We start from the raw sequence: 13,216 nt of genomic DNA on the forward strand, positions 1-13,216 counted from the left end.
AAAGTGACCGTGGATTGGAGGATGACAGTGACACCTCTCCAATGACACTGAACAAGCCAACAGTCCATCAAATTTCTCCTCCATAAAAGAATGCAAAATAGTAAGTTATTTACATAAGTGTGTGAGAAAGTTCGTTACAAGAATGGAAACATCAGAAGGCTTAGGAAAACTAAAAAAACCAAGGCGACAGAAGAAAGGTAGAGTTTGGCTGATTTGCCCAGTCACACACATCCCTACCAGCACATGGAATTAAGCTTTGCTCCTTTCCCAAGGAGGTGCCCATCCCACTGTGCTTTGGACAGAACAGGGCCAGGCAGGGCCAAAGCCAAACCAGCCCTTTCAGGGAATTCCCGACATGGTTTTCCTGCGGGCAGAAGGGAGGGAGGGCTGGAGGCCTTTTGGGCAGCTGTGACAGCGCAGAGCTGGACTGTACATGTCATAGAAGGAGGAAGGTTTGGCCACAGGAGGCAGTCCCTGGGGAGAGCATGGGCAGCAGCTGCAGTGGTGTCCCTGGGTCACGGATGAAGGCCAGCACCATGCTGGACACGGCGCTCGCTGCCCCCCGCACCAGGGCCGCCCCCAGGAAGCCGAAGATGGCGGCGAGCGGTGCCAAGGCCCAAAAGCCCACAGGGCCCAGTGTCACCAAGCTGCTCACCAGGGCCGTGTCTGCCCCCAAGGAGCGCAAGGACCTCTCCCTGGCCAAGCTCAGGAAGGCGCTGCCTGCTGGTGGCCGTGATGAGGAGAAGAACAAGAGCCACATCAAGCTGGGGCCCAAGAGCCTCACCAGCAATGGCACCCGGGTGCAGACCAAGGGCATCGGGGCCTCTGGCTCCTTCAAGCTGAACAAGAAGCCAGGTGAGACAAAAGAAAAGGCAACAAAGAAAAAGACAGCTGCCAAGCGCAAGAAGCCAGCGGCCAAGAAACCTGCCGGCCCTGCCAAGAAGCCCAAGAAAGTGGTGATAGTGAAGAAGAGAACCAAGAAGGCAAAGAAGCCAGCAGCCACAGGAGCCAAAAAAGCAGCCAAGAGTCTCAAGGGAGGCACACAGGCAGGCCATGCCAAGGAGGCAGCAAAGAGCCCAGCTAAGGTGAAGGTGGTGAAGGCCAAAGCAGCCAAGCCTAAGGCAGTCAAACCCAAAGTGGCCAAGGCAAAGAAGACAGTGCCAAAAAAGAAGTAAGACGACTGAGAGAAATTGAGAGTCTGCTCATTTAAATAAACCCTGTGATCTTAAATAATTTTTTGTCATTTCAGTCCTCTAGTGATGCCCAGTTACCTAAACTGAAGGTACTGGTATGGGACCTTGTCACTGGGGGCAGGGTGTGTGTGCATTCCCACAGACGCTGGTATCCAGTGGTAACAACCCTCTGCACCAGCTGGATGGAAACCCCAGACCTTTGGAATGACAACTCGCCTGTGACTTCACCTGGACCTCAGGAGTCAGACACTTTAAGGACATTACCAGCAAAAAGAAATGCTCCCTCTGACAGTTTTAAATGTTACCTCTGATAGTTTTTAAGTTGGTTTGTTTGTTTGTAACCTTCAAGTGGTTGTAAGTTTTAAGTAATTAGCCTGCAACATGCCAGCCAGCAACATTGTACATTTGATAGCTCCTGGACATGATAGTAAAAAATTGATGGGACACACCAATAGCTAGAAAGATTAGGTTTGTCAGTTTAGTGAAGAATTTCATTCTCTTTGTACCGTGTTTGTTGTCCTTACTGCAAAGGGGCCCTGCAGAGAGATAATAAACACAGCTTTTATATTTAAAAACAGAAAAGGGGGAGCTGTGAGAGCATACAGCTGGACTGTGTGTGCCATAAATGGAGGGGGGGGTTGCAGAGCCAGCCCCTGATGAGAATGCAGGCAGGCAGCTGTTGGTCAGTGAGCTGGGGGGTAACCAGTCATAGCCAACCAGGTTGGAACGTGGAGCATTTTGAATAGGGTGTGTGAGAGCTGTGCAAACCAACAAAGTCTCTGCTGCACAAACCATGAGTGCTGCGCTGTCTCTGTCTACCCCCATTGTGACAGCCAACAAGGCACCTTTTATACCCAAACAATTTTGCAGCTTTCTCCCAGGACGAGGTGGCCTTACAGTGGGCACAGGTACAATTTACATCCCCAGAAATCCATTCACACACTGCTCAGGTGGTGCCTGGAGACCTCAGCATCCATGGAAAGGAGGAACAGGGATCAGTTTCCAGTTCTGGGCCGGCCTCTGTGCCAGCACAGCCACCACCCAAACACAGGGGACAGGTCCCAGACAAACACTGCACTCCCAGGGGAGACCCCAGGCCCCCTGCCCGGCACAGGTGGGGCAGCCCAGATTTGTCTCCTTGTCCCTGTGCACTCACAGCCATGTGCCAGCCACACTCACACATGTGGCACCAGCACCATCCACCCACTCTGCTGGCTCCTTCCTCAGCATCATGTCAGCCTGTTCCACAGCACCGGAGCCAGCCTGCTCCCCCTCAGAGCCCTGCACCTAGAAACTCAGAAATATCCCTCCCTCCCTTCTGTTCCTGCCAGCATCCAGCCAGGGTGAGTTCTGCTTGGCTCCATCTTTGAGCTGCTCCCATGCCACACTGCCAGGGCGTCACCTGAGTCCAGGACTTGTCCCACCAAGAGCCCAGACCTGCAGCATTTACAGATAGTGAGACGTGATTCCAGGCAGGGAGCTCCTAAAATGGAGCTTTTCAGCTCTTCCTGGGGAGGCCTCTGAGGCCTCATCTGTCACAGTGGCCCACGTGGGGCTCTGCGTGCGTGGGGGACGGCTCAGCCCTGCTGTGGGTGTGCATTGCTGTGGGTGTGCATTGCTGTGAGTGTGCACTGCCCCTGCTGTGGATGTGCACTGCTGTGGGTGTGCACTGCTGTGGGTGTACATTGCCGTGGGTGTGCACTGCTGTGAGTGTGCACTGCTGTGAGTGTGCATTGCTGTGAGTGTGCACTGCCCCTGCTGTGGGTGTGCACTGCTGTGGGTGTGCATTGCTGTGGGTATGCATTGCTGTGGGTGTGCATTGCTGTGGGTGTGCACTGCCCCTGCTGTGGGTGTGCACTGCTGTGGGTGTGCATTGCTGTGGGTATGCATTGCTGTGGGTGTGCACTGCTGTGAGTGTGCACTGCCCCTGCTGTGGGTGTGCATTGCTCCTGGCTGTGTCTGGATAACGTGCCCATGGCAGAGGGTGTGGAAATGCCTGGAGCTGTGCTACTTCCCTGACGGGTACTAATTAAAAGTACATTATGAACCGTTCCGTTTATTGGTGTAGAGTCCTTAAAGTTTTGCACCGTTGAGGCCAGTTTTAAACATTTATTGTGCCTGCCAGCATTAGCTGACAGCAGGGCTGGGATCACTGAAGCCCATTCAGTTGTTGCTTTTACCAATTGCATTTAAAAGAATGTCTTAATTTTTCCATCTGTGACCCTCTTCTCCATTTTCCCCTTCCTCCCACTTTGTTTCCCTTTGTGTGTGGTTCCAATATGGTGGTCCTCTCTGGAAAATTAACAACAATCAGGTGAACAATCCCAGGGAGCAATTTGTCTGCCCCTGCCATCCTTCCACACACCAAGGAAATCCAAGATCATCTAACTTTTTCCCAGGTGTTTCTGCTTTTCCCCTTTTTGAAGTAGAAATACTGCATTACTTTCATCCCTGTTATGAGTTTGTTGATGTCAGAAGTAACATCAGATATGATTTTGCCCTGTGCTTTCCCAGGATATCCATGGGGAATATTGTTCATACATGCAAAAGCAGCTCACAGACATACTAAACCCAACTGAAATTGAGTCAGGTCTTCAAAACAAACTTCCTCCGTACTCAAAGTAAAACACTGAGCTATCTTGAATCATTAAGACTACTAAATGCCTCTTTCTCTTCCAATAAACACATACTGACAATTTTAGACACTTTTCTCCTTTTGTTCCAAGTCAAGGAATTGTTTGTTGTTTCCAAGATCATCCTTCATTACAAGAAGGCAGGACAGTAGAAATTTCCCCAGGAAGCTCATAAAAATGCTCATTGAGTATATTCCAGTAAATTATTTTGAGGAATAAAAAGCAAATTAGAGCACCCACCTTCCATATTTCTCAGAGTATTTATGTGTATTATGGATCTTGAGATGATTAAATGCCACTGAGTAAGCCAGAAGAGTTTTACTGAAAAAAAACCCCAAGTTTTGTTCAAAATAAGTTATCTTTGACCTCAGCATCCAGTTGTAAAGGGAGGATTTCCAAAGACACCAGTGTTTCTGTGAAGATGGTGTTCATGAGACACATCCAGCCTATCCAACACCTTCCCTCCCATGGCAGTGACCATGCCAGCCCCAGTTTTCCTGGGAATTCCAGCCCTCTGAGTGATTGCAGTGAGCTCCTGGCCCCTTGCCACTCAGCCTGGGATATTCTTGGCAGCACTGATAAGGGCACTGGTTCCAAATAAGGAAAAATCTAGAAACAGGTTTGTCTCCAAGCAAATCCACCAAAGCTCACGGGGCCGGACACAGGCGGGGGGAAAAACACCCACAAAAAAACCAAATGAAGCAAAAGTGAACTTCTGACTGTCTGTCTCGCCTGCACCAGCCAAACCTCATTAAAGAGCCACAATGATGAAATACATTGACAGTAAGTGCAACAGACTTGATGAAAGACCTTAAAATGTTTATGCTAATCCAAAGTTTCATTTTCACGTTCCACACAAGCTTTCCACACAAGAACAGTGCCAGAAAGAAGGGAAGAACAATCTTAACTTTTATCTTTCTAAAAAAATTCCAAACAAAATATCAAGCAAAAAACTCAAGCACCAAATCCCCACTTTTCCTTTTTTTTTCTCACCACCTGCATATCTTGCTGGACAGGTGGAAAAGAAAGGCTTTCCTCAGTTTGCTCAGTTTGCTTGTGAGAAAAACCTGTGTTGGAACTATGAGCTCCTTCAGAGTCTGGAGGAACAACGTGGAGCAGCTGGTGCCTGATTTACACCATGGAGGAACCACCCCAGTAACTCCACAGTTACTCCCCATGTACCAGGGAGGCACGCCTGTGCACAGACTGAATAACTCTGCACTTTGAAAACAATAAAAACCCCAAGAAAGCTCCAGTCCCAGTTCTACTCCAAATCCATTATTTAGTCTGACTGCCCCCGCTCTATTTCCTCCACTTTGATCAACTAATGACCAAGAAAAGCAATTACCAGCATAAGGAAAATATATTCTTGGTATCTTTGAACTGCTGTGGCAAGTGTAAATGCATTCCTTTTGTGAGAACAGAGGAAATATTTCTTCAGTGGCTAAGATGAGAAACGAGGGGGAAACATGGAGGAGGAGGTAGGGGGGAGACTATTATTTTATTAACTAATTAGATCAGCATTGAAAGAAAACGGGCCTGCAAATCTCTGCATTATTGATTGTGCAGATATGGCTGCAATGTACAGCAGAGATGATGAAACACTGGGATGTGCATTTGGAAATGGCTCATCCTGCTTGGACAGGGGAGTACAACAACCTACAAATAACTGAGTTATTGTCATGAGGGGAGGGATAAATACATCACTGACAGGTTTGGGGAAATGGTGTGTGCCGGGAAAAACTGCTCTTGAAGCCTGTTCTTCAAAGACTTCCAGGGCCAGCACATGAGAGAGAACAAATCCCTCTGCCATTTCTCTGGTTTTTGGGTATTTCCATGAACATCTCCACTGCCACTGTTCCAGTCAGCTAGAGCACCACGAAACACACCAGAATAAACCCAAGCAGCTCTGCAATAACTGAAAACTGAACCACTCCAGCACCAGCTGTGGCTGGGCCAGCACCACCAGAGCAGTGCCCCTGCCCCAGACTGTTCTCTGGGGGGAGATGATGCTGAAGGACATAAACTGAAAATCCCAACACCCTCTCAAAAACAAACACGTGGGAGCAAATATTTAACGTTAAACTCTACATTTCTACAAAAACTCTCCAAGAAAGAACAAAACATAATGCCTTAAAAAATAAAAACAAAGAGTGGAATTTGTGGAAATACAAATTATCCTTTATTAATGATTTCCCAGGGCACTCGTTCAACAACACACCCTGGAATCCCAAAGGTACAGAGCAGCTGCCTTCCAAACCTGCAAGGCTGCAGTTTGAAGCTGTGGTGTAATCTACAATAATATCATTGCTCAGGATCTGGCCCGGCAGCTCAGAGGCTCAGCAGGCAGTGAACTCCTCATGCTGGTGCATCAAGAAGGGTGGGTGTTTCTCTTTCTGAGCTGTGCTCTTCCAAAGGAGAGAGAAGTGATGAAAAAAAGATCTCCTGGCAGTGAGGTAAAAGCAGGAGAACCCACAGGAAGCAGCTACAGAAAGGACAGGCTGCAAATGGAGCTCCTGAGAGAAAGAGGTGGAGATTGTTGGGGGTTAAAGGTACCAAAGTTACCAAATAAACTGAGAGCTCCTGGATTTCCAGGGGTCGGGAGGCTGGGATGTGAGGATGGTGAGAGCTTTCAGAGTCCTGAGAAGATCACACTTCATGGGAAACCAACTCTGCACCACCTGCCAAGGGCCTTGGACTACCCAGGTGAGGTGCAGATGCTCAACACACTCATGGCAGGGCTGCGAACACCCACAGCCTCCCTCTCCACCCAAACCAGTAAAAACAAGGAAAAACTCCTCATGTCCAACCACCAACACCCAAACTGCTCCAACACCCCTCCACGCAGGGGTCGAGGCTGGCTGAAGGCTGGGGAGCCTCCCATTGCATTCTGGCAGCTCTGACTCTGCCTCTTGGCTTTGGTGTCCTCCCACACTGCAGGCCTGGCCTTCACCCTCCTCTGAGCACTTCATTTACTAGTGCAAACATATGTTTTTGAGAGAAAATTCAGGTACTTACATGGAGTAATCACGTTTTTAAATGGCCTTCATCATTATTTATGTCAGCATCTTCCAGATGTGATTCAGGCAATGAACGATAGCAGCACATGTCATTTGTGTGTCTGCTCCTGTCCCCGGGGGAAAATTAATTTATGATTAAAGCTGTGCCTTCACCCAGCCCATCCACTTCAATGGAGCCCTGCATCAACAGCTGCTTGGAACCTGTGGAAAACTCTTTCTCAAGAATATTAAGTCTTTTCCTCAGCAAGCATTATTTTCAAGGTGACTGAGGTTGGGGTTTTTGTTGTTTGTTTGCAGAGCTCCTGTGGCACCCAGCACAGCCCAGCCCAGCTGCAGGTTTGTGGCACCTGAGAACAAACTGAGCCCTCAGCCACCAGCACCACCTCTGGTGTGGGAAATCCTTGGGAGAAGGGAACCAACCCCAGAAGGATTTGTTCAGCCTCCACGTTCCATGGTTCAGTCAGCCTCCAGCAATGGCAGTGTTCCACCTCAGGGGTTCTTCATCAAAGATTATCAGCTTTTTTCCCATACTGAAAGTATTCCACATACATGTTTCTCCTGGCTGTCAGTGCTGGGGAGGATCTGTCCCCTTCTATGGTGCATCTGTAACCAGTAACTCTGCAATCAGAGTCAGCCAAAATCCCTCCCTGGAGCGGAGCCCAGTGCAGTCTGTGCTGCTGTCAGGGGCCCTCATTGACAGGGAGAAAGGCATCTCCTCCCTCCCATTCCCTCAGGGCATTCATGTCTCCTTTTTGGATGCATTTTCCTTACATTGGATCAACTGGTGTCGCTAATATATTTCACAACTCCTTTCCAGGAATGGCACAGAGGAGAATTTAGTGCTCTGCACACTGGACTATTATTCCTGAATAAAATTAGATTTTACATCTGTCCCCTCCACCCTTCCCCAGAAAGGACAGCATTCCACACTTGTTTTATTGGGAGAAGCTCTGACTCCTTCAGATGGCCCTTTCCATAGTCAGTGTTTCTCTTCAGAAACTCAGCATTTCCTCGGGAGGTTGAGTGCTCAAGTTACAGACTGTTAGCAATGAACCAAATCTCATGAACCTTGCACAGAACTAATTTCATTTCCCTTCCCACACATTCTGGGCTCACTAACCGGACCCTGGGTCACCTGTAAGCACAGGGCATCTCACCTGAGACCAATTCTTCACTCAGAGTGAGCCTGGGCTTTGTGTCCCACGGGGCAGTGAGCCCAGAGACCCTTCTGCTGCAGCCCAGCCCCAGCATCTCCAGCTCAGCCCCTCCATCCCGCCACACTGCACCATCCCACGTCCCACACATCCTGCTGTGCACTGATGCACTGAACACAATCCTTGGCTGCCACACAAGAACTCACTGATGTACAAAGGCTCTGGTCCCACCCCTCCGGTCACAGCGTGCAGGGCAGGCACCACAATGGCATCCTCTTCCTCTCCAGCCCCTGCTAAAAAGGGAAAATTCACTGCAGATGTTGTCATTTTTAACCCCAAACTAACAGGAGCCTCAGCTTATGGGAAGAGAACATGCAAGAGAAAGAACTGTGCTTTAGAAGACAAAAGGCTTGAGTTTGTGATTTCAGCTTCACATCATTGAAACCAGATATAATTAAATCCTGCTCCTCAGTAGCCACTTCAAAATGAATGTCTCTGTAATGCAGAGAACACTAGAAGTGTGAAGACACTTTTTATTTGACCTCAAAATCTATTTTTACTCCACAATCCTAATTCTCCACAGCTGGAACTTTCTCTTCCCCCTGGCATGGGTGGGAGCAATGGAAAGACAACAGCAAGAAAAGGCGAATGAATGGGAAAACCATCTCCCTAGGTGTGAGGCAGGTCTGCAGAAGGACACAGAGGAACACAAAGGACGATGTGTGTGTTTCTCCATGGCCAGATGTATGCCAGGGGCTGCCCAAGGGAACAGGACTGGAGAGGGCTCCGCCCTGCCCTCACTCTCCATGATGCCCTCAGCTGACCGAGGCACTGGGACAAGAGGCTCTCATGCTCTAATGTTGAGATTTTGCAGAATGGCCCTTATTACAACTTTCTGCTATAAAATCTGTCTGAAATTTGTTCCTCTCCTGAATCTTATATAATTGATATAACTGCCTGAATAACTGGTACAGAGAAATAACAGAGAATGAAAGTCTGTTTGCGATATCTTGGAAGAAATGTAAAACTTTGGGCCCATTAAGAGCTCCCTGCCCTGCTCTGGTCCCCCAGAGTGAGGAGAAGGAGCAAGGCCCAGGCTGAGCCATCCAATGCCTGTCCCTGCCCCAGGCTCACACAGGAATGTTGGCACAGACTGCCAGCACCTGCAGTGACCCACAGACTTGTATTTACACACAAAGACATTGTAAACCACTTCCTCCCTGCTCCACAAAGAGAACAATTTAAAATACAAGGTAAAAACATCCCTCTCACCCGTGTTCTGCTATTTCAACTCTGTTATGCACATTCCAGTCCAAGTAAAACCTGATGCTTCTTTCTGGAATAGATCCACTCAAATTTCCAGCAAACACACAGAGGAACATTTCTTCTTCTTTCCAACAGCTCATTTGATCTTACTCAGTCTCTGGGATCACTGGATCTCCCAAGGAATACAACAGCAGAGTGCAGAGAGGTCAGATTTTACCAAGGCAGGGGCAAGTAAAGCTGAGAAGAGCAGAGCAGGCCTTGCTCCGGCAGGTCACAGCAAGGCCATCTCCATCCTGGGGAACACACCAATAATCTGAGTTTTCACACATACAGAACAGATGCCCCAAGTCAGCTGTAACTCTTTATGAGGTTTGCAGCTGTTGTCTTCCTCACGAGTTTATCAGCTTGCACAGCTCTCGTGTAGCTGCTCCTAATTCACCTCAACCAGGCAAGGGTTGGGGGGCCACAAAAGAGGGAAGGGAGTAAATGAAACCTACTCAAAAGAAAAGAAATAGAGCCCAGGCCTGAACCCTTTCCACTGAGACCTCCTGTGCACAGACATACAAACAGGTTACCCAGCCAAATAAAGGGAAAGAGCATTCCTGGAGGTGGGGACTAGGCCTTTGGGAGCTGGACCAGGTGAAGGAAACCAAAATTCCAGTTGAAGGCCGCTGACACCAGTGAAAGCACATCCCCTGCGGGTGGGGCTGAGGCTGCTCAAGCCCAGGCACAGGCGCTGCCCCAGGGCAGAGCTGAGGGCGCAGTGCTGGCTGCTCCTGCTCCCCCCTGAGCCCACAGCGAGAACTCCGTGGGCTGGGAAAAGGTTAAACCCCCCTCTGGTTCATCTGGAAGCAGAAGAATGTGAAGTTATCTCCTGAAATCCTTCCCCTTGTTTTGACCAGCTGCACTGAGCAACCCTTTCTGAACTTTCCCAACTACAGATGAAGACACCCTTCTTCCTAGCAGAGCATTTTCCTTTAATAGTATGCAAAGCCTTCCCTAAAACTTTCTTCATCAATTACCTGTCCAGAAAATGAAGAGCTGGTGCTAAGAGCTGCCAGATCCTTAATATGATTGACTGTGGCTGGTTTTAGTCAGCAAAAGGTCTCCCAGTAACAAATGACTTGTCCATTTGTTCTCTGACAAGAAGCACAGTCGAGGCCTGGGTATCATTTGTGCTCAATCAAATCCTAATGCTGATGGAAAACTCTGGGTTTTGGTGACTCCTGACGTGCCCCAGTGGGGCTTGGAGAAATGTGTCACCCCTGAACGTGTGCAGGATGGATCTGGAAGGCCTGGAGCTGTAAGATAGGAATTAACTGGAATGACAAATTGCACAAGGCTGCGTTTCTCAGCTGGCACTTCCCTGTTACACGGTTACAAAACTGTTAACTATGGAAGACAAAAGATGGATGGAAGATCTTTTACTAAATGGTTTTTATAGGAAAAAAACAAAGAGAAGGTTGATGTAGGCAAGCTCACAGATAGGCCTTGTTTTACAGCTGGGGAACGTAAATAAATTTTCCCTGCTAATGGGATTTTATGGTCTCAGATACAGAAAGATTTGCCCTTCATTTTAAGGACGTCCAAATTAAAGGAGTGACTTGAAGTGGTAGAGATTGGCCTGGGGATACAGTGAATACCTCTCACCATATAGGCGATGCTTACAAGATTTTTTGATACAATTTTTACAACATAATAAAATTGTTGAATATGGCATAAAAAGGTGCTAGATTTAATATCTCCATTTCTTTTTGTGTACACGTCAATCAAAATAAGATCAGCTGTAGAAAACAACAGGATTTTGTTTTGTCAAGAAAGGTTGGACCCTTGAGGTCCCATCCAACCTAGGATTCTAGTATTATTAAACTGAAGAGAAATAAACATCCATATCTTGTAGCTACATTTTTCCTTCAAAACATTTTGCAGAATAATTACAGCTGAAACAAAGGAAGCTCAGAAAATTGCAAAACTGGAGCTTTTTGGGGACAGAAAAAAAACCAGCCAAAAAGAAGTTCTGATATTAATTTCTAAGTTCTAACAAATACTTCAATTATATTATGCTTTGCCAGATCTGGCCTCTAACTTTGGACTTCATCCAGTCCCCTGAAGAACCAGAGGAAATCAAGCTCAAAACTTTGGTTATGCTCTTTTCTAAATGGTAAAATACAACCCACCAATTTCAGTGGCATTTTTCATTTGGCAACACCACTGGAGGCATTCTCCTGAAGCAGAGAAGCAAATCTCTTTTTTGTCTATTTAAAACTGCAAGCTATTGCTCAGGGACATGCCCAAACTTTTAAACAAGGAGCAGTAATTATTATTTCATTATTTCCATTTGGACATTCCTTTAAGAATTACAAAGCTTCACATCTGCACTTACATATCATAGAGTGAGGAACAGGGGAACACCAACACTTTCAAAGACAACTACTAAAAACGCAACGTGAGCTTTTACCTTAAAGTGTAACATTCTGGCAAGGCCTTGGTCTTGCAAATATTCAGCACATGAGCATTCCTGCTAAAGCAAGATTCATCCATAGGCTTTTTCACTGGTGGAGTTTCCTTTTATTTATATATATTTTAAGGCAACATATTATGAAAGTTGGAAGGAGGAAAATAACCTGGGAGCAGGAGGTGGGGTCCCCATCAGTGTCCGTGGATGGCCCTGGACTCAGCACCTCAGCAGAGACCCCAGTGAGGCCACTGGCCTGGCCAAACCAGAACTTTGTGTCAGAAAGAGAAATCATTCCATGTTTTTTTTCCCAGTACTCCCACAGGAACACCTTCCCTCTCTAGTGCAATACCCTGCAGAAGTGACTACACCTAAAAATAATTGCTAAGAAAAGGTTCCAGCATTTATCACAAGGTCTGTACTGCCTTTCTAACCCTTCCTTTGTTCGCTGGCAGATGATGATGTACAGAATTGCATAGGAAAACAGAACATAAAAAGATAAAAATTAACTTAATTTACACAACCAATAAGAAAGTTTAAAGCAACGAAAGACAAATAATATAAAGGCTAGATACATGAAATGCCAGTTCAATGGTATTAAGCTTTGGTAGAACAGTTAAAGAGCATAGCACCAATAAAATCCAACGTCAGCAAAGGCTTCAGTAGGCATGAGCTGTGATGAAAATGTAGATTTTGGCAAGAAAAGTGGTGTAGGTTCCCTGGCGCCAGAGTTTCATTTCCACGTCCAGCAGGAAGTCCTTGGGCTCCTTGACCTGGCGCTGCAGGTAGACGATGCCGGTGTAGGCGTTGAGGCGGCGCGTGCTGAAGAAGCCCTCCTCGTTGCCCCGCGTGATGGTGAGCGCAATGCTGTCCCCGGCGTAGGCGGGCGAGGGCCCGATGCGGAAGATGTGCGCGGGCACCACGATGTTGGTCTGGAAGTTGAGCTGGTAGTAGGTGATGCGCACCGGCGTGTTCTGGCACTCCAGGTAGTTGAAGCAGTTGATGCGCTCACACCTCCTGGGGAAAGAGCAGAGAGGGACCTTCAGCGGCCAGGGAACAGCAGGGAAAAACATGAAAACCTGGGGGCACTGCAAAGGATCGGACTGATTGATGTTGTGGTGTGATGTAATTGCCTGTCTCAGTCATCCTGGTTCTTTCCCCAGGTGTGCCAATCACCTCTCCCTTCCCCTCCTTTGCTCTCTGCTGAGTGTTGTCTGTCAATCTTGGCATCCCAGAAAGGGCATAGTGTGATTGGCAGAGTCCAAAAGATGCCTCTCAACCCTGGGGACACTGGGCCATCAAGGTGTCATTTGTCCCTTGAGACTTCCCCCCCCTTACCTGGTTGGTGGGATCCCTACCCCTTCCCTGCCCCTCTCCCTGGGCTTAAAAGCCACAGCAACCACATGGTTCCTTGGTTCTGTTGGAGCTGTTGCTTGATCCAGAGGCCTGTGTGCCAGAATAAAGCTCTGGATCGAAACCCTCCAGCAGAACCTGA

At 47.8% G+C, this 13,216-nt stretch overlaps 2 protein-coding genes across 6 annotated transcripts in view; one reads left to right on the forward strand and one right to left on the reverse strand.

Moving 5' to 3' along the window:
• The first annotated feature begins 521 nt into the window (after positions 1-521).
• LOC135453419 (histone H1-like) lies at positions 522-1,175 on the forward strand. Its single transcript, XM_064724455.1, has one exon. The coding sequence runs from the start codon at positions 522-524 to the stop codon at positions 1,173-1,175; it is 654 nt and encodes a 217-aa protein (XP_064580525.1).
• Positions 1,176-11,811: 10,636 nt separating this feature from the next.
• Positions 11,812-13,216, reverse strand: part of FBLN2 (fibulin 2) — a 109,595-nt gene continuing 108,190 nt past the window's right edge. For all 5 annotated transcript variants that reach the window (XM_064724343.1, XM_064724342.1, XM_064724344.1 and 2 more), the window contains exon 17: positions 11,812-12,738. In XM_064724343.1, coding sequence (XP_064580413.1) covers positions 12,381-12,738 — 358 coding nt within the window. In that variant the 3' untranslated portion in view covers positions 11,812-12,380. The remainder of the gene's footprint in view (positions 12,739-13,216) is intronic.

The sequence above is a fragment of the Zonotrichia leucophrys genome, chromosome 12 (assembly GCF_028769735.1).
Source record: "Zonotrichia leucophrys gambelii isolate GWCS_2022_RI chromosome 12, RI_Zleu_2.0, whole genome shotgun sequence".
Classification (NCBI taxonomy): Eukaryota; Metazoa; Chordata; class Aves; order Passeriformes; family Passerellidae; genus Zonotrichia; species Zonotrichia leucophrys.